Source organism: Thermobia domestica, chromosome 15, assembly GCF_964235325.1.
Source record: "Thermobia domestica chromosome 15, izTheDome1.hap1.1, whole genome shotgun sequence".
Taxonomy (NCBI): domain Eukaryota; kingdom Metazoa; phylum Arthropoda; class Insecta; order Zygentoma; family Lepismatidae; genus Thermobia; species Thermobia domestica.
In genome coordinates this window covers 152,880,564-152,901,166 of record NC_137468.1, presented here as the reverse complement: position 1 = coordinate 152,901,166, position 20,603 = coordinate 152,880,564, and the positions used below count along the sequence as shown (strand labels likewise).

The following is a 20,603-nucleotide window of genomic DNA, read 5'->3' as shown; positions in this document are numbered from 1 at the left end:
TCATTGGTGACAGCTACTTCAAACCTTAAGGGTGTTTCAAACAACACCGGCAACGTTTGAGAAGTGATTCCTGACACCAAGATAAGATGAAAAGTGTAGACCAACCTGGGTGCACAAATGCTTCCTTTTGGAATTATACATTCGGATTGCCGAAAACATGAAAAAAAATGAACTTTAAAGGTCCATAGCTCCAACACTAGGGGACCTACTGTAGTCGGACCAAGACTTGACTTAGGAACTGGTATGTGCCCTATCCAAATATCCATGTTTCAGAATCCTATGGTAGTTTCGCAACAATTTTTATGGAGGTAGTTGGTGAGTACTTCAAATTATATGACCGTAGCCAAACTACCTCTTTAAAAATTGTTCCGTGAGTCAATCAATCCGCTCGAAATTTCCCTGGATTTTCACGTTTTATTGTAAAAAATCCCTTTTACCGTTTTTGCGAAATTTTCCTGGATTAAGAATTTCCCTCAAACTACGAACACTGATTTAAGAGCATTGGTTCACTTTGCTCTCAACAGGGTGGAAATAAGCTGAAAAATAGTACTGAAGTTTAACTTTCAATTGGAGTTAGTTGCGTGATTCATTGGTTAGAGTTTAACGTCACTTTCCAGCGCCGAGTCAACACAAAATCTGTTGCTTAAAGGGTTCCTAGATTTAGATTTTTATCCAAGGTTTTGTGTACTCATAGCCAGTAGTGTACATAAAGGTATCTGCAGATTTTAATCAGTTTTCGACCAAGATATTATGCAAAAATAAACATTTACCATGTTAAGATATGCATTCAAACACCTGGAATTATATAAACTTGGAAGTTTGAACATCCCTTGACGAATTTCTGTGTTCGCCACTACTAATGAGATCGAACTTGTAATCACACGCACAGAAATCACAGACGGTAGCCACTTGGTCATGAAGGGATATGCAAAATACAATAATTCTGCAATAGAGAATAATGTGAAAAAATAAGAGAAAACGACAGATTATGAACATTATATGGTTTATTCTACGCATTTTTTATTTCACACAAAAATTAATTTGAGACTATCGAGACAAGACAAAGATCGAAACGATGATTCTTGACTGAGGATGTGACAGAGACCAATCCAGCTGTTTGTCAATTAAGACGAGAACGAGAAGAAGTAGAAAAAAACCAGAAATAGCAAGTTCATCAAGTTCATATGGGATCGAAGTAAGGATTCTTTGATCAGATGTAAACCTTTTACCATTGCCTCTCTGATAAGATGACTGTCTCAAAAATTGAATATAATGGTGTTTTCAGACTAAAATCAATGGATTGAACGAAGTTAGCATAGCGACTATATGATAGACTGATGTTACAGAAATAAAATCCTACAAGAATAAAAATTGCCAGAACAATGATTGGTTGTTTCTACAGGTACTTTGCCAACCAGGAGAATATTCAATCTCTTTCTTTGTAGGTCCCTTTATGAATACTAATGTTCCTCACCAGTGGCGGCGATTGGACATTGAAAGTGGGGGGGGGGGCAAGACATGATCTGAATATTTGTATATCATTGTTAGTTTTCGTGGTTGTTTCTAACACTTTGTTTGACGAAAGGTTGTATAACTAATAGGATACTATATTTTTCAGTTAAAATACCATATATCGTATTTCATATTTCATTAAGTAAGTTGACAAGAGCAACGCAAGTAGGTACTAGTCCTTTATACTCTTAAACAACGAAAGTGTAAGAAGAGATTTGATTGCTTGCTCATGAACATCTTAAAAATTCTGTCTGGAAAATTGTGTCAAGTTATTTAATAACATATTTGTAAAAGAAATAAATAGAAAGGATAATATTAGTGATAGTAATGAATAATGAGGCTTGTTTCGCAAAAGTTATATTGAAACTGGGGATTAATGAACAACTTGTATTTTAAATTCTACAATACATGTTCGTTGCCATTAGGCGCAGTTTTCACTTTCTTGGAAAACTCAACAATACTTAGAATCACTCCACACTCCAGTTATACAAAATAATCCTAAAATCTAGAATTATGTTGAATTCACTAAATTTAATTGTACTGTATATACACTCGTACACCCCTAAACACACCACTTCACTCGTATATTACACTGCAAAACAATGGGAAAGGTAGAAGTTGTTTCTTATTACTCTCTTTTGAATCAATATATTCTGATTATACTCTGTATTCCTTACTATTAGAAAGAAGAAAAGACATTTTAGGAACTGTTAATTTTTGTGCAATTAAAGAATAACTTTTTTTTTTCGAATAAAGAATAACTGTTATCTCTATTAGTTTCAAAGCGGCTGACTAACACATCGGGCCCTTGTAAGAAGAAATAAAAGTACGCTGGAATTGTAGCGCTCCAATAGGGTAATTTTTGGGCCATTTTTCGTGCAGCAACACAACTATGCTAGTTGTCGCCCGGGGTAAGAACCCGCCTTAGCGTCCTCCTGACCAACCAAATGAAAACGCTCTCCCAAATATTTGCTCAATTTTGAGCCCTCCCGATCCGGCGCCCGGGGTACAAGCCCCGTTTGCGCCCCCTAGTTACGTCACTTTCCGTGGCAATTAAAACCGAATTCCTGCAGCTTAACCGAATTAACTCCACTGGAAGACAACCAGTACGTACTCACGCAACGGCAAATATTATATGGTATCATTTTTATTCTATGACTAGTAACATTTACAATAACTGTACAATTAAAAATGAAATTATATACATTAATAGGTCACTTCAAAAAAGTGGGGGGGGCAACTGCCCCCCTTTGCCCCCCCTCTAATCGCCGCCCATGTTCCTCACGAAACGAGAAGTGAATTTTGAAATTCGGGACGGTAAGAGAAATTTCCGACTCGGAAATACAGAATGATACGAGAAATTTTTCGAATCTCGTGAGCAACATTAGTTTACCTAAGATTTCTTCTCAAACACTGTTTAAGTGTTACATGTTTCATAGTTTTAAAAAAACTATAAATTGATAAAGTGATTTACAAGAGCTTTATCAATGTTTAAAGGTTTAAAGATAAAAAAAAGTCATGACACAATCGGTATAGCCACGCCTCTATAGCAGTCCAGCCAGTAGGAACAGTCAACCAGACCCAGGGGCGGAACAAGGGCCGGGCAGCCCGGGCGACTGCCCGGGGCGCCACAGTCAGGGGACTCCAAAACGGGCCTCAAAAAGTAAATTTTACGTGTTTTCTACTGACTTTTTTGGTTTATGTTCTTGTAAAGTAGCGTCAATTTTCGTCTTGTAAGAGTGTTCAGCTTTTATGAATGCGGTGGACTTCAACTACTAGGACTTACATAAAAAGGGAGTTGTTTATATTGCAGTGCGTAAAACACGTTCAACATACGGTGTGTGAAATGTATTTATTGGTATTTCAAGTTATTAGAATAGATTGTTACATGTCCGATATATGGTAGAATGACTTCTGATGTTATTGATATAACAAAACAATTTACAATATAGCACTACTCGTCACCATTAGTAGTAGCATTTAATAAATGCTGTTTGATATTGTTTTTGTTTATACCACCGCCCGCTGGACGAAAGATTCGCTTTTCGTTACTGCCCGATCTTTCCATGAGTTTTCACGTACACGAGTAGCGCCAGATTTCGCCGCTAGGCGTTACTACTATACCACCCCAGAACTCTGGCTTCTAAATGTTTGACAATAGTTATTTCTTGAATGTTCGTTCAAAGGTACACTTCAAAGAAATTTCTGTGAAATTGTTAGGCCACGTCCGACGAAGTATTTATCATTTTCTCTGCGTATTTCTATATTCTTTAATAAAATCTAAGCAAGGAAACCCTAAATTAGCTAGCTTCTTACAGTGCCGTTCCAGACCCGTAATAAGTCTCGCGGTTCATCCACTTATGATGCCAGTGGCGGATCCAGGGAGCGATTTTTCCCCCTCCAGAAGAGGAAACTTATTTTATACATATAAATAAAACACATTCCAGAGTTTAAAGCTTTTAAAAATAGCTCTAAGTAGCAGTATGACAACCCACCGCCTCACCCCCAGAAGTCAGTCCTGGATCCGCCCCTGTATGATGCTATCGGTCACACACCAAATATAAAGCAATATCTACACAAAAATTTACATAAAATGCACAAAAATTAACATAAGAGTTTCATGTATTCATAAATAGTCATATTTTTATAATGTTTTGAGAACTTGAAAGATAGCGTACTTGCATTCGAGACAATCATTATAATTTCGTGTTCTGATCCCGTGAGAAGAGCCATATGAAGAACAACACTGAACACTTGATATTCTCTTGTTTCCTTTTTTTTTTTTTTTTTTCATTTCATTCTAAAGTTCACAAATCACAGTTTTAATATTTTTCGTGAAAGGGGCCTTGATCTGAAACGAATTAGTGTCACTGTCTCTTGCCAATGTTTGTAAGAATAGATTTTACGAGTTTATGTAGTACTATAGTTGCAACTTGGGATGTGTGAGCAGTGACACAACTAAGGATGGCAAACGGAGCTTGTGCCCTGGGCGCCAGATTGGGAGCGCATACTGGGCAAATATTTATTTTTACTATAAGGCGAGGAAAGGAGTTTATCAATGATCATAAAAAATGTAGGAGTAAAGATCATAAAAATAAACTCAAAAACTTAACAGGACAACGACTCACCAACCTTAGGATTATAGCCATAGAGTTGAGTTAGCTTCAAAGCTATCTTTTAAGGACATTGTAATAAAAATCTTTGCAGCCAAGAGAGCCTGCAAAGTTAAATTTTAGTTCCAGTTTGCATTTAACTTACATCGCTTTAGGAGATTTGCAAGATGTCCGAACATAATAGCCAAGACAACAGCTTGACTGTTTGTCATAATTAAATCTTCTATTCTAAGCAACAATATTAAGTAATTCGGAATGCTCCGTTACAACAATATCCATTTTAACTTGACCCCCTCGTTTCCTCCACACAAAGCTCCTCATAAGAAAGAGTAACCAAACCAAGGATGTTATAAAATAGAGGATCTGCCATACGTATCTTCATCATATGAACTTAGTGAAGCCAAAAAAAAAAAAAAAAAAAATCATCGTCTGAGCTGTCCCGTCTGATTGGCTGCTCTCGTTTCCGCCATGATTTTTGACTCGAGACATCACGATCTTAGTGGCGCAGAGGGGGCAGAGTAGGTGTGGCGAAGCTGTGACGTATGGCTTCACGATGTTTTTGTATGGGCAGATCCTTTGTTTTATAACATCCTTGAACCATACGCTTGCTGTAGCTTTTTATTTTTAACGCTGATTTTTTTTTTCTTTTTTAATCCTTTCTTAATTTCTTTCATATCTGGTTTAATCACGTTCGACCCTAGCCATAGGAGCTAGATACACAATTCCGATTGGTTGGAGTTATCCGTTATTCGGCACGTAGCATACATATAGCACAATTCAAACGCCAGTTGCTGTTGGTCCTCGTAGCCGAGCATTCTAGCGAGCGAGCTAGTAATGAAAATCGCTTTTGGCGTGGGTTCAAACTCGGACCAAAGAAAGTTTTTTTTAAAAAAAATTCATAACACTTTTATCATTAAACTAAGATGAAAATAATACTCATTTGCCTTTGTACGTAATATATAATCCATAAATTGTGCTTTTTCCACCATTTATCTAGAGATTTCTGATAGGTCTTATAAATAATGACATTATAAACTAACAGGAGAGTAGTTGTGGACACGGTGGCTCAGTGATAAAGCGTTCACCCCTGGTGCATGGGGTCCCTGGCTCGATTCCTGCTCGTCTCAAGTGAACTTTGTGATGGACAAACACCATGTGCGTGGGTTTCCTCGGGGTTCTTCCACTTTCTACATTCCACCATTTCATTCATTTCTCATCATCACGGTCTCCTTTAGCCTAGCGGGGTAACCATGGGACAAAGTGTTTATTTTTGTCCAACAGGAGAGAAAGAAGTGGGGCCCTCGCGAAGCGAGCAGTTGTAGGGGGGAGTTAGAAAGGAAGTGTCAGACACCAGGAAGGGGAAAATTAGGCGTATCTTCCTTGCGAATGTAGTTAAATTTACATTGAAATTCCACCATCCGATCGAGACGTAATCAGGCCGGTAGCCAGCCCAAAAATGTAGGGGGGGCAGGTAGAAATTAGGAGGGGCGACCCAACCATATTATAGTTATCACTAGACTTCGGATTTTTGCATATTTGCATGTTTTTTTCCTGATGTGATATTGATATGCTCTTTAAACAGAAATTCGTTTCAGCTGTTTTGGGGTTTTATACTGCATATATTTGCATATTTCGGAGGTTAGTGCATGTTTATGTCGTTATTGCATATAAATGCATATTTAAAGAAACGACCAAATCGATAATTTTTAACGTGCAATAACTTTCCTGATAAATGGAATTCTAAGTTTCTAATATAAATAGACTCAAGACCTTGAAATGGTTAATTGTTGTCGGCTTCGAATATCTTCCAAGGTCATGTAAAAGGAGAAAAAGAAAGGGGTGAGTGATTCATCCTCCCGGTAATGATGCAGGATTGTCACTTTTTTTATATATATATATATATATATATATATATATATATATATATATAGAAGATACATATGGTATCAAATCACCTAGAACAAAATTTCCACGTGACCAATCTCGGAAGTTAAAGTTGCTAATGTGTGTGTGTGGATTTGAAATTGTGTGGTCCTGTGGCAGTATAAAAATACCGAAAGAAAAATCTTCTAGAAGATATCACCTGAAACAAGGTCCGTTTCGTTGAATGGTACAAAGTTTTTTCTTCGGTGAACAAAAGTGGACGAAAATTGGACAAAATTGTGAGCTAGTTAAATTTCGAATTTGAGTATCTCTCACTCTAAGTGATCGAAATGGCCAAATTTTGAAATGGCCCTCCCTCTTTTACTTGAATTTTACAAATTTTTTTCTTGGGTGGACAAAATTCTGAGATACTTAAATTTCAGATTTCAAGATTTCGCACTACAGGTCATTAAAGTGGCCAAAATTTTTACATGGCCCTCCCTCGTTTATTTGAATTTTCAATTTTTTTTTTCTTGGGTGGACAAAAGTGAACGAAAATTGGACAAAATTGTGAGCTAGTTAAATTTCAAATTTGAAGATCTCGCACTACAGGTGCCACCAAACTTTTAAATAGCCCTGCTTCCTTTACTTGGATTTTACAAAAACTTTTTCTTGGGTGGATAAAAATGGACAAAAATTGGGCAAAATTCTGAGGTAGTTAAATATCAGATTTGAAGATGTTGCACTACAGGTGATCAATGTGGCCCAAATTTTGAAATGTTCCCCCTTTGTTAATTTGAATGGTACAAAATTTGTTTAAAGTTAGACAGAAATGGACAAAATTCTGAGCTAGTTAAAATTCAATTTAAAGATATCGCACTCTAGTATATATTTTCCTCTTTAAAGCACCTTTACTTTAGATACAACTATGTGGACAGCAGGGGCGTCATTTAGGGAGGGCAGGAGGGGGCAATTGCCCCCCCCCCAAGAGTTTGAGGAATACATATACTTTAATCGATTGTCTACTGATATACTAGTACAAAACGTAAAAATCTTATGTCTGTGGTGCTCTTGCCCCCGTCAAGCGAAGTCTGAAATGACGCCCCTGGTGGACAGGATACCACCAACATTCCCTGCTTCTTTAACGCTTTAGCCCTATCCTTGCCTTCATCCGCTTGTAGATTCTGACTCCGTTGTTTATACTTTTTCGTGGATCAGAAAACAAATCCTCTCATATAAACATACGTAGTAAACATTGAGAGCTCTTAACAGAATGTAAGGTTTCAATGCACTAAGTAGTGCTTCTTACTACACATACTCAGCTATTGCTCGCCTAGTATAATATAAAGTAACTAATAAAATAGAAGTTTGTAATTGTGTTATTTTAAGTAATATATAATCATGCTAATATTACTATCCTCTATTTCACCTCAACCAAATGGGTGTAATTTCAAATTACCTGGTATACATATTTAGCAAAATAATAATGAGAATTTTTAATTTTTCTGCAGCTATTTCTAATGGTGACTAAACTTAGTTTGCAGTGAAAAAATGTTCCATTCTAAAGAAAAGTTTAAAAAAAGTTAATGCGTGACTAACTCCTATTTCTGTATGAGTTCATTGAGTGCTAGCTAAAATGTCCATTGTGCAGTCTTCACACGGGGAGAATAGGTTTGTGAAAATGCTTGAAAGACATATCTCTTAAGAGGCCTCATCACTGCGAAATTAAAGTACCGCTAATTTTACAGTAATTATACGATATCTTCAAATAGATAAAAGATAATCGAAAAGTGGAACAAGACCTCCCTAGACAATATTATTTTGCGTGAGATACCGTTATCATGACTCATTTATCTGCTTTCGATTTCCAGCCATTTAGAAAATCAGCATTTATTTTCGCGTTTCTAAATAATTGCAAACGGAAAGCTACTAGGTGACTCGTGATAACGATACATCATGCAAAATAATATTGTCTAGGGAGGTCTTGATCCAATTTTTGATTATCTTTTATATATTTGAAGATATCGTATAATTACTGTAAAATTAGCGGTATTTTAATTTCGCAGTGATAGGGACTTATCGAAATACAAAGACAGAAAAGTAGCTACAATTATGTTCAAAACCTAATTTCAAACAGTGCAGCCATTATTATTTATGGGAAATTTAAGCGCATTTCACTCCCTTAGGATACACATTTTAATCAAATCTAATGGTAAAAGCGTAAGTCGACCCAAGTGCTAAATACTTCAATAATGCGTTTTACGAGTTCAATCGTTCCTTATAGTTTTTTTTTTTTTTTTTTTTTTTTTTTTGTAATTTTATGAATACAAAATGAGAAGTAAAAATATTACAGAGATTCCCCTATCCAACCTTAAAAATGGAATTTTTGAAAACTCTGGAACACATATTCAGTTACTTTTGATGGGGAGTTTAATCTCCCTACGTTGAGGAGTTCCTAGGATACTATAATATACTTTGTGCATAAATTTAGGATGTCTGCCCCTCTTTGAAAACGCATTTTATTCCAAGTAATATGGTAAACATTCAGCTCATGGTAGATACCAACTACTCAGTGTACGTTTCAAATTCATTTCAAATGGTTCAACGGTAGTGTGAATTTGAATAAAGGATAAACATAATAAAACATTATTGAAATTGACCCTATTTCCTCTTAGAAGGGTAATTTTCGAAAACGCTAGGACATGTGTAAGCTTACAGTTATTTTTAATGAAGAATTGTATACACTGACTGTCATGTCCATATCTTCAGGGACTCCTAAGATATTCTTTTTTCTTTTTCTTTCTTTACGTACATTTTCAACTCCTCCCTTTTCCCTTAGGATACTCATTTTCACAGTTCTAAACAGCTTACAGTTTGTTTTTTTTTTTTCCCATAGGGATTCCCAGAAGTATGCCAAGACAGTAAGGTGGATTTGTGTCAGAAAAACAGTGTTTCTTTCAGAAACAACGTTCCCAGGGAGTGACACACTTAGAATCGCGGGGGCACTGATGATACTATTTTGTTTATTATTATAGGCCTATTATAGACGTATTATTTTGATCTGCTCCGGGGGAAGCACTCTCAGAGCTCCGGGAGGCAGTTGCCCCCAAAAACAGGTCTGAAAGAAACACTGCAGAGAAACATACAAATGTCCAGGTTTACAGCATATTTAAGATGATATAAACAAAGCAGGTGAAATTGATTTATATAAACTAAGACTAGCGTGCTTTGGCGCCTAGAAGAAAAAGATAAATAATTCTTTGGAAAATTTGGGAAGGCTATTATAGTTTTTTTTTAATCTTTGTAGTTTCGTAGTATTTCGTCTGAAACAATATAGACGTGATAATGTTTAATTATGATAACTATGTTAGGTAATTATACTAGAATCCAATTGTGCATATGTTCTAAATAGTGTAGAAAACATATTCCTTTAAAAATGATAATTGGTGAAACAATGATACCTGAAAAGTTGGTTTGTGTGTTTCCAAATGCGAACTGTATTTATTTCAATTTAACTAGCATATCTTCTGGCAAAAGTTTCACTTTAGCGTATTCCTTAAATGATTTTATTCTTTAGGCACTCATTGTTGTGTAGATTAAGAGCATGGGGAACTATAAACAAAGTACATTTAGAGCAGGGATGCAAATAACCACTCGCCCAGGACGAGTGGTTCATCGGTGCTGGCGATTATTTAATAGCATACCGAAGGCAAGTAAATGATTTCTATTGTGGGATGTGGGTTAGTAAAATTTTGTTGCTTATTTGCATCCCTGATTTTGAGTGTTGAGGAATTTCTCCTGATGCCTCCAGAGGTTGTGTTCTACTTGGCGCATTTAGAAGTTTATCATCTCATGCTTTTTACGAACAGATTGACAATAAAGGTGCATAAAAATGATGATTATACACACACATTATATTGTGCATAAATTACACTTCTTTTGACTTTAAGAACGTTCATTTCATTGACGACTTTCCAGTTTTACTAAATGTGTCCGCACGAACTCGGAAGATAGGAAGCGATGGCAGGGGAGTAGCATTGCAACCTAAAATCGCTGGGGCGGGCAATATTTACCATACTGCTTTACTTCTAGTGCATCATTAGAAATGTTTGTTAAAAAAATTATAATTCTTTCACTAGTTTCCCTCTTATTGTCCCCCTAAAAGCTTTCCGCTGGGTGACAAGAAAATATGTCACTTAGCATAGATAAAATTCAATGGGGCCATTAGAAGTAATTATTGGAAATTTACAATTCTTTGACGATTAATATTTTAAAATCACATCGGATCGGTATTTCTTTAATAATTCTCTTCTTGATCTTCTGGAGAAGTCTGTCCGTTATTCCACTTCTTTTATTCAGGTACTGTAGATACTGAATAGTTTTTCTATCCTGACGAAGAAGTATCCTTCTTCTGGTATTAGTAGCTTTCAGGCTGAATTTAAGTCCTTCTTGCCTGAGAATGACTGTAATGCTACTAATTGAAATATGCATTTGTATCTTTATATTATATATATATATATATATATATATATATATATATATGAATAAATTTTGTGTATAAGAACGTTTTATTTTGAGGATATTCCACTAAAAACTTGCTATAGAATATTTCACTTTCTTTGGATATGATAATTATATACATTGTCACAAGATAGATGTGGATGAACGACAGAGTCTGAATATGTTTTTACTGTTTCAATTCTTCCACCGGTTTTATACTTTATCTTGCTGGTACTAAGAATAAACTGGACACTAAAAGAGCACCTTGTTGGTTAATTCATATTTCACTAAACTTCTTCAAAATCACAGTATCAAAATTTAGCGTCTATCCTCTGATTCCTTTATAGTTTTTTTGTAAACTATTTGTGTTGTTATGATAAATTACCTATAATTACATAAAGATACAGTGATGGCCAGAACTTAAGTGTGACGGTCCTAGTCTTGACCACGCTTTCAAAAGTTAGAAAAGTACAAAGTTCTTGAATCTAAACTGCTCACAACACCACTTGACTTGACACAATCATATTCAATACGGAACTAACTCTTGAAACCTCAAGCTTCTAGTTTTAATTCTCTTGCAGTTTCTCAAAAACATTACACTCGCGCCGCATATGGTAGCCTTTTCATATGGAACGATAGGTCTATCCCTTTTTCTTTTCCGGGGCTCCGGCACCCACACAAATAATCTTGTGGGTGCTGCGTACAAACAATATTTTTAGTTTGGACCCGGGTTTGAACCCGTTTCTCTTGTGTTTAAGTCAGCTATGTTACCCTAACTTATCATTATAGTACCGGTATATTTTACTTTATCACAACACAGGGCTTTATGACAATGGTAATAAAAGATTTTAACTAAAAATAAATCAATCAAACATCGATACTTCCCTCAAAACATATATATACTAACACGCCCCGCCATTGATATGCACCCACATAAATTTTGGAAAGTCGTTGCCATTGGAGAGATGGGAATATTCAGATAGTCATACGGAAGAGCAGTTAAGTGGGTAGAGCAGAAAAGATCATAGTTGAGTGGGTAGAGCAGAAAAGATCATAGTAAAGATGAAAAAAATAGATAAGACGCACTTTACAACACAGAGAAAATGTTAGAGAGACGAATACATGTCTTTTGTCCAGGGATTACTATGGACGTAGTGCCTACAAGGGTAGCCCCTTTAGAACATAAGGATTACGGTGCATTAGATGAGATCTTGCACTTTGCTTACGCCCACATATCTCACGTCATAACCTTCTTTGCTATGATAATGCTCCACCCGTTGGAAGGGCATGTAGAGGTGTCTCCGTTTGTATAATTAACATTCTACTTATCTGGACAATCTGCACGAACATATGATCACCACGCTATATTCTAAAACTCTTATTATCGCGGTTGCTACGATTTATATTCGACCTAGTCACTTCACACCATTTCCCTTCATTCAATATCGCCTATCTCTGATCATTTTCATATTTACATCGTTTTAGCTTATATTAATTTTCATAGTCGAACTGCCCGTCAACAGAAACATTTTTAACCTTACCTCACTAACTTATACCTGTACTACTGGCTTCTTTCATAACCTACCCAAACTGACACTGAAAGTAATACAACACCCGATATAATCATTACTTCCCCCAAGTCTTCTCCCGCGGAATAAGATCATTGTGTTAGATCCATTTGGTAATGATCATGCACCTACAATCCTCGCACTTTTATCCCTACAGCCGACTTGCACTGCTTCACCATCACCGGTTTGCACCGTACCACGTTATGATAAAAAAAAAAAAAAAAAAAAAACTGGCATGGCTACCACCCATTTCTACAAACTGTACTAACTGTATCACTCCTCCCGCAACAGAAGATGCAATATATCAATCTTATGATTCTAAACCAAGCGCTATTCACATTGTATCCGCATAACACATACCTCAAAACAGCTAATCCATTTCAATAAGTTCTTTCTCCACAATATCTCAACCCTATCCACGGTTCCTCTCGGCAACACACGATACTTTGCTCGTATTAGTAAATTTGAAACAAACCGCCTCCTTCGGCAATACCGAAGGGCAATTCATAATTAAATTGTTGCCTACAAACGCCGTCAGTGGATCAGTATCTTGGTAACACTTCACATACCACCAAATTCTGAAAGCGGTTTTACCGCCTCGCTCACAGAGCCTCTAGTACTCCGTATCCATTTCTCGATGCCGATCAGCCACTTCATGATGACTCTGACAAAGCTAACGCAAGGCATATTTACGCCTCCCTCTCGAGGACCTTCCTTGCACCTCAAGCCTACAAACACATTGCAACTTTCTTCATCAGCACTTCAACTACATTTTAATTACACCCTCCATCAACATTCTGCATTCCCATCACCCAGTATCGTCGACAATATTTATCACAGTCTCCTTGGCAAGAGAAACCCCGCACTAGATTCCGACCATATATCGTATTACCGTCTCAAAGAACCACTATACATACTTCGTTACTTATTGGCTGTCATCTACACGTTTATATTGCTTGCCGGATTCCTTTAGTTCTATTGCAAACCCTCCACCATGGTAATGTTCTTGATACCTAACCAGCCATGTCATGCAGCTTCTTCAAACAGCTCAAAATAGTTTTCAGTAAAGTACTTGAACGCATCCTCATTTCCTGCTTCCATCTCCATCTCTCCGATCGTAATCTCGTCTCCCTTCACCAAGCAAACTTTCGACCCCACTTCGGCATGAATGACCAACTTTTTCGCCTTACCATTCATATAACAAATGACTTTAATTCCTATAAACCGTCCCATTTAATCCTATTTGATTTAGAAAAAGAACTGCATACTGGCCTTGTCCATAAACTTTTTCTTCCAGCTTCCTATCTGGTATGTCCCCTTTACTTTTCCCCTTCTTACCTATCACCAACAGCTGTTTCCATCAACAACACATCGTACCTAATTTTTCTTCATTCGGCGCCCCTAAGGATCATCACTCGTTTTCTTTCTCTGTTTAAAATATGTGACTGGTTTTCCATCTTGTCTCCCAACATGACTCTGACGATATGACGACTTTGGCGTCGGAGATCCGGGTTCGATTTCCGGTGGGAGCTCATGTGGTTCGGATTCCACGTTAATCAGTAGGTAGACGTCTCATATAGCTACGCTGCTGAACGGGACGCTAAACTAAAATCAACTCAACTCTGACGATATGACTTTTGTTGCTAACACAATTCAGCAGATTAACCGTACATTATAAACAGCCATCGATGTCTTTCTCTCCTGGTGTGGACACTGGCGCTTCAAGGTCAACGCCGACAAAATGTCAATAATCATCTTTCTTCCTCACGGAAAACCATAAAGCATACCGGAATCCGGCTAATTTCAATATCACTGTCGTTCATCCTCGATTATAACCTGAGAAAACAGTGATTTACCTTGGCATTACTTTTCACCGACACCTCAAATGGTCACCTCATCTAAAAACCATCTGTACGAAAGATTACATTAGACTCAACCTTCTGCGTAGATTGACCGGTACCACTTTGGTTCCTCGATGTTCACACTCTCCTTACTATATATAAATCATTTTTACAATCCGTTTTTCTTGTAGCTTTCTTGCATGGATCTCTGCCGCCAAATCATTCTTTACTCGATTCCAAATACTGGAATGACACGCCCTGAGACTCTTTCCCCACTCGCCTTTCTAGCCCTACTCTCAGTCGCTACAATCACACACCCTTTCTGCTAATCCTTTACCACTTGAAAATGTTACATCTTCCCTACATTTCTAAATGCTTTCCCTTCCATTAACCCTTGCTATTCGATACAATCACCAGTGCGCTCTCATTAGACCCTACACTCAAATCTATCCCATTTTCCTCTCGCTTCTTTTCACACTTTACTACTACTTTCTTCCCCGAGAGTCCTGACTTCATCCTCATCGACGACTTCATCACCGATACAGTTACACTGTGCATAATTCCATTATTTGCACAGTAGTCCTACTGTTCTGAAACGGCTTTCCATTGTCTTCATCAGATCCGTAGCTGCTCCCGAATCAGAAGATAACAAGCATTTGTTTCATCAACCAAACCTGTTTATGTGACGACCATCGTACCTCATCATCATCCCTTCCATTTTACTTCGTTTACGATTAGGGTTAACTACTATAATGCCCACTAAGTATCTCACTACTATGGTGAATGAAAGGGTTCTCCATGACTTGAAATTTTGATAATCTAAAATATACAGTTCAATAAAATATAATAAATGTATCCAAACCCAACCACAGTTTTCCGTTTCTACTTGTCACTTAAAGCGCTTCCCGATATGAAGGACGGTACAAGTTGGACAGGTGCTGGTCGTGTTCGGCTAGCAGAGAAAAAAGAAAAAATTCAAATGGTAACCTCAGAGTTTCACACCAAAATTCTCTACTGTTCATTCTACTATTTATTCTATCTCTAATTATCTATATGTTGAAGTGGGTATATTCTTTTTTCTAGGAATAATTATCTTATGGATAATGGGTATTGTTTGCCTAAAATAGCTACAACAGGCACAACTATTGTTGGGACAAAATTCAGGAATGGAATTGTGCTTGCTTCTGATACTAGATCAACTCAGGCCACTACTATCACAGACAAATATGCTCAAAAACTCTATTATTTGGCACCAAATGTATAGTAAGTAATCTGATAAATATCTCTAAATAACATTGAACTTTAAGCTAAAATTTAATTACTACCAGCCTCGAAAGCATTATTTCTTTCTTTAGATTTTATCTGATTGAATTCAATAATTCCCTATTAGTTTTATGACACAAGCAGCACTATTTAAATAACGTAAGGTTTGGTTATTCTGAATTTCGTATATTTATTTTGTCGCAGGCAGCGTCTTGGAATTTAATCTAGATACGCAATGTATTAATTCAGCCTTCAGAAAAGAAAGAAAATGTCTTGGTGTAGAGAAAATCACATTAAGACACACGGGAACATTTTGTCTTAAACAATACAACCAGTAAATCTCGGCAATATGTAAATCTTCCAATAATATACCGCTACGGAATTTGCAAGATGGCAATGTTATCGAGATATGACAATCTACCACCTATAAATTACATAATAACAGATACAATTGAGACAACTTGAATGACAGATCAATTCAGACCAACCACGAGGACTAAACCAAGAATTTTATCGGTCAGTGTGTTCAATTGATCTCTTGGGGTGTTTTTAAGTGTATTACAGTGAAGATTTGAAAATGAGTGATAAACGAAAAACGTTGTAGTGGTTATGGAGGAGACTATTCATAGAACTGCAGCCTATCCGGCTTTTATGTTATCCGGCCTGCACCTTCGCCACATTAGGCCTGGTACTCGGGTGTCTACTGTACTATGCATTTGATGGAGCATTGTATATCATGAGGTTCTTCTTGCAGGAGAAACGATGTATTGTCGGTGATTAGCTCAAGTGCACCTAGCAAATCAAAAGAAACGGCTGAAACTGGTCAAATTGAAAGGATGTCGTAGCTGCATGTCGTACATGTCGTAGAAAAGGCCACGTGCACAGTGGCGTAACTTCTGTATGGACAGGGTGAACATAGGCCACGGGACCCGAACCCCGTCCAGATGATGAGGGGCCCCCTGGTGGACAGGTACTCCTATTAAAATAAACGACTAGATAGCTTCTAACCTATACCTACCTACTATGTTTCACAGTCAGACCACATTTGTGCAGATCATTTTCAGTAGGCTGTCATTCAAACCATGGGTCTTTATAAGTAACAACGACCAAGTAGTTACAGCGGCACTTTTCTTGTATCTTCTACATTATATATGTTACTCTTGGATTTCCTATAGTGTGTTCATATTCACAAGTGTTTCAACTGAGTTTACGCTTTGATGTGGAATGAATTAGACTACGGCCGGCGCGAGTTTATTCATAGAAGACAGTAAAGTTGTATTATTTTAAAAATATTGTTTCAATACAATTTTCATATTAAAGAGTGTGACGTACTGAGGTAAGAAATATAATTGAGAGGAACTAGTATTAAACTGTTAAAGTAGGTGTACTATAGCGGAGTATTTCCAATACATATATTTGCCAGGAAATCCATTCACGAGTCAGGAGGGAACTGACTCTCCAGAATTTAATCTTCTTATTGATATGTTGAAGAAATTAACCGAAACACCGAAAACCGAGAAAGACACCGAAATTGACGACGTTTTTCTCTCCCCTTGCACAAGCTACGAGGTACCTCTGAAGCTGAACATGATCAAGGCCAAAAAGACGTAGTCAGCAATGATGAGCAACATACTAATATCCTAGGACTTGCATATTTTGCTAATCAAATTGAAGGTGAAATGGGGAGTGTAGTCAACATAAAGGAACTGAAGAAATTTGGCTGCATCGAAAGGGTAGGAAAGTCGTGCTGCCAGCAGTAAAAGTGACGAAGATACAAGGATGGGTGTTGGAGACGCTAGTGAATTCCAATTGGTTTTGTTTCATATCAAAATATCTAACTGATAGAGATCACTATCCAGCTACAATTACAAGCAACGAACTAAAACACCTCATAATTAAACATGGTCCATGCCAACCCCCTGGTTCATTTAAAGTACAGAAACAGAATAGTCCTGGTTTCTTAACTAAACATTATTCCAGCGCAACAGCAGATGAACTACAAATTCACAGAAAGTGGATGTGATATTCTCATCGACTGAAAGCTTCATACTGCGAGGTATGTTAGTTTTTTGGTAATCGGTCATCACCTGACATGCGTTGGTGGGAGTGGATTAACAGAGTAAAGGGCGAGAGAAAACACCTATCGGCATGTCGGCATGAGACATCTGTCTTCCATCGACAAATCGATAATCCTTGGAAATATTTGACTAGTGGAAGAAAGGAAACTTCATCGACGAGCAACAGGAACTGCAATTCCGTAAAGAGACCAACTTCTGGAGGAAAATGTTACAGAGAATGGGGCATACACTGGTGTACAGAAGCGATTAAAAGATTTTGTTACCTCTTCTCCTGTACCTTACGTACATTGTGCTTCTCATAATCTTAACCTCGTGATTAGTGACGTTGTTAACAGAGTAGTAGCTCTGATATTGTAGAGGAAATTTATAATTTCTTCAGGAGCAGTTTCCCCGTTGGGCAGAAATAGCTTTCAGTTCTGAAAATAGTTTTTAAAAACTTACATTTAAAAGATTGTGCAAAACTCGATGGGCTTCACAGTAGGCTCTTAGGGCTTTGAGGAGTCGTTATAAAGATATTTTACAAATTCTGAGCAAAATGATACTTAATGCTCACTTACAAGCAAATCTCTGCGCTTCAAATTAGCAAGTTTTGAATTCATAGTTATGTTGGTGGTTTGGGAGGGAATTCTTTCTCATTAAATAAGGTTTCCAAAGAACTACAGTTTATTTCAGTAGATTTAAGTATAGGAGTGTATTTGCTAAGTATGCAAAAAAAAAAAAAAAAGCCTTGTACGACTTCGAAACAGCTGGAACGACAGTGTATTATCTACAGCAAAAGTTCTTGCTGATTGCTGGGGAGTGTCCCCACATTTCAAGACAAAAGAAATCTTGACAAGAAGAACTTTTTTTTTTTTTTTTAGGAATTGCCTTGCAATGAACCTATGCTGAAGATAAATTTCGGGTTACTGTTTTTTTTCTAAAAAAAATAGTGGATACTGCAATAGGACAATTGTAACAGATTTACAGTATTTGAGTTTGCGACAAGGTCGTTCAAATTTTAGTTTCCTAAAAATATGTTTTAAATGTCAGAATTAAAGTTGAAAGATACGGCCAAAAATTTGTGTACAATTTACATAAGACACAGGTAACGATTTGATGAATGATATAATCTCTTTTAGAAATGAATTTAAAGAAAGTCTGCAAAATTTAACTACTGCAAGTAAAGTGTTTGATTTACTTGTAACATCTAGAATGGTAAGCTCTTTACCAGAGGTTGCTGCTGCGTACGTCTTGTTCCTGACGTTACCTGTGACAGCTGCCTCTGCTGAAAGATCATTTTGAAAGTTAAAAATAATCAAGTCCTTTTTGTGGGCTATTATGTCTCAGGAAAGACTTGATAACTTGGCCATTATTTCAATAAAATATGAGTCTACTAAACAGTTGGATAAAGGAAAGTCAGTTGACAACTTTGCGGCTGTGAAAGTCCGTAAGTGTTCATTTTAATTCCCACTGTGTAAACATACATAGCAGAACGCAGGAGAGAGTAGGAGTAATCTTGAAGAATGAAGAAAAGAACATACAAGACATGGAGTTCGTTAGTGACTAACGTCTTGTGTTTTCTCAAACTCTTTCACGTCTTATGATATATTTTTCATGTTCTCCAAACGTACTCCTGCCTGTTGGATCAAGTGATGGAAAATTAACGTAATCATCAACTATTGTGTGTTTTTCTCAAAAATGTAAATTTTATTAAGAAGGATGTCAATTCCTTAAGGTTCGAGTATCTCTAGTTTTTTTTTTAGCTATTATCTAACAAAGAGAGAAATAAAACTATGTATACTAAATAAGCAAGTCGAGTTCAATAATTATTTAACAGAAATATTCTATTATTATAGTATTTTTTCTAAATCTTTATTTGTTAAATACAGCCCTTAAAACTGAGTCCTGATACCACTAAGATTGGTTGTACTTTTCAAGCTACGGGCCCACCATCTTCATTGTCCACAAGCCTCACCTGTTCTTCTTACGCCACTGCGCGTGCATATTTAACGATACATCAGAAATTGAGAGAACTTTGCTGGAAAATTTTAATACATCCACTGCATATTCCTGACCTAACACTGTCCGATTATCATATTTTTCGGCTTATCTAGAATTTCCTGAATTTTGTAAAGTAATTTTCAAAAGAAGACTGTGAAAACCACATATCACATTTTTTTTTAACCAGAAACCACAAATATTCTATATCGACAACATTATGATGTTGCCGGAATAATTGCAGAAGGTCATAGACCAAAATGGTGCGTATGTGGTTTCATAATATTAATTCCAAATCTTAACAAATGTATTATCAACTTTGACCTTCAATGGTTCAATACTATTTCGACAACCTGATATTAAGTAATGTCATTTTATATTACGTATCACAAGAAGCACTCGCTATGACTCAGACAACTTTTTTTTCTAAACATGTGGTCTTATGTCGGTATCTTTCATTGAAATAACCAGAAACCAACACAGGGAGGTAATAATTTATTAGAAAATTCTATTACAGGAAACACAATAGCCGGAAATGAGTGCTACATCTAACGTAAGAAATCACACAATTAATATCGCAATGATTGACTTCGTTTCTGAAGTTAATAATAAATTGTTTGAAGTTTCAATTCAACACTGATGTTATGTGACATATAAAAATACAATTTAAGGTGGAATCCGATCCACCGTAATCCGTTCAAATACCATTGCATTCCCATCGAGGATCTTACCCGAGAGTACATACACCAAAAATCCGCGCGCTAGGCAGTAGACCAGCCTGGATTTTCTTTCTAAAGTAGATCTAACCAGAAAGCACGACGTATCAAATTTTCGGATTCAACTCAATATAATCAGAAGGCCATGGGGAGCCACAATTTTGGATAAAAG

At 36.7% G+C, this 20,603-nt stretch overlaps 1 protein-coding gene across 4 annotated transcripts in view; it reads left to right on the top strand.

Annotated features, from left to right (window-relative positions):
* The window catches only part of LOC145671301 (proteasome subunit beta type-7-like), a 45,834-nt gene that overhangs the window by 4,057 nt on the left and 21,174 nt on the right, over positions 1-20,603 (top strand). The window contains exons 1-2 of one of the 4 annotated variants that reach the window (XM_081740270.1): positions 9,535-9,680; positions 15,481-15,660. In XM_081740270.1, coding sequence (XP_081596396.1) covers positions 15,494-15,660 — 167 coding nt within the window. In that variant the 5' untranslated portion in view covers positions 9,535-9,680; positions 15,481-15,493. Of the gene's footprint in view, positions 1-9,534; positions 9,681-9,707; positions 9,860-15,480; positions 15,661-20,603 lie in introns of those variants that run through there. The other 3 variants (XM_081740269.1, XM_081740271.1, XM_081740272.1) reach the window with 3 other exon arrangements.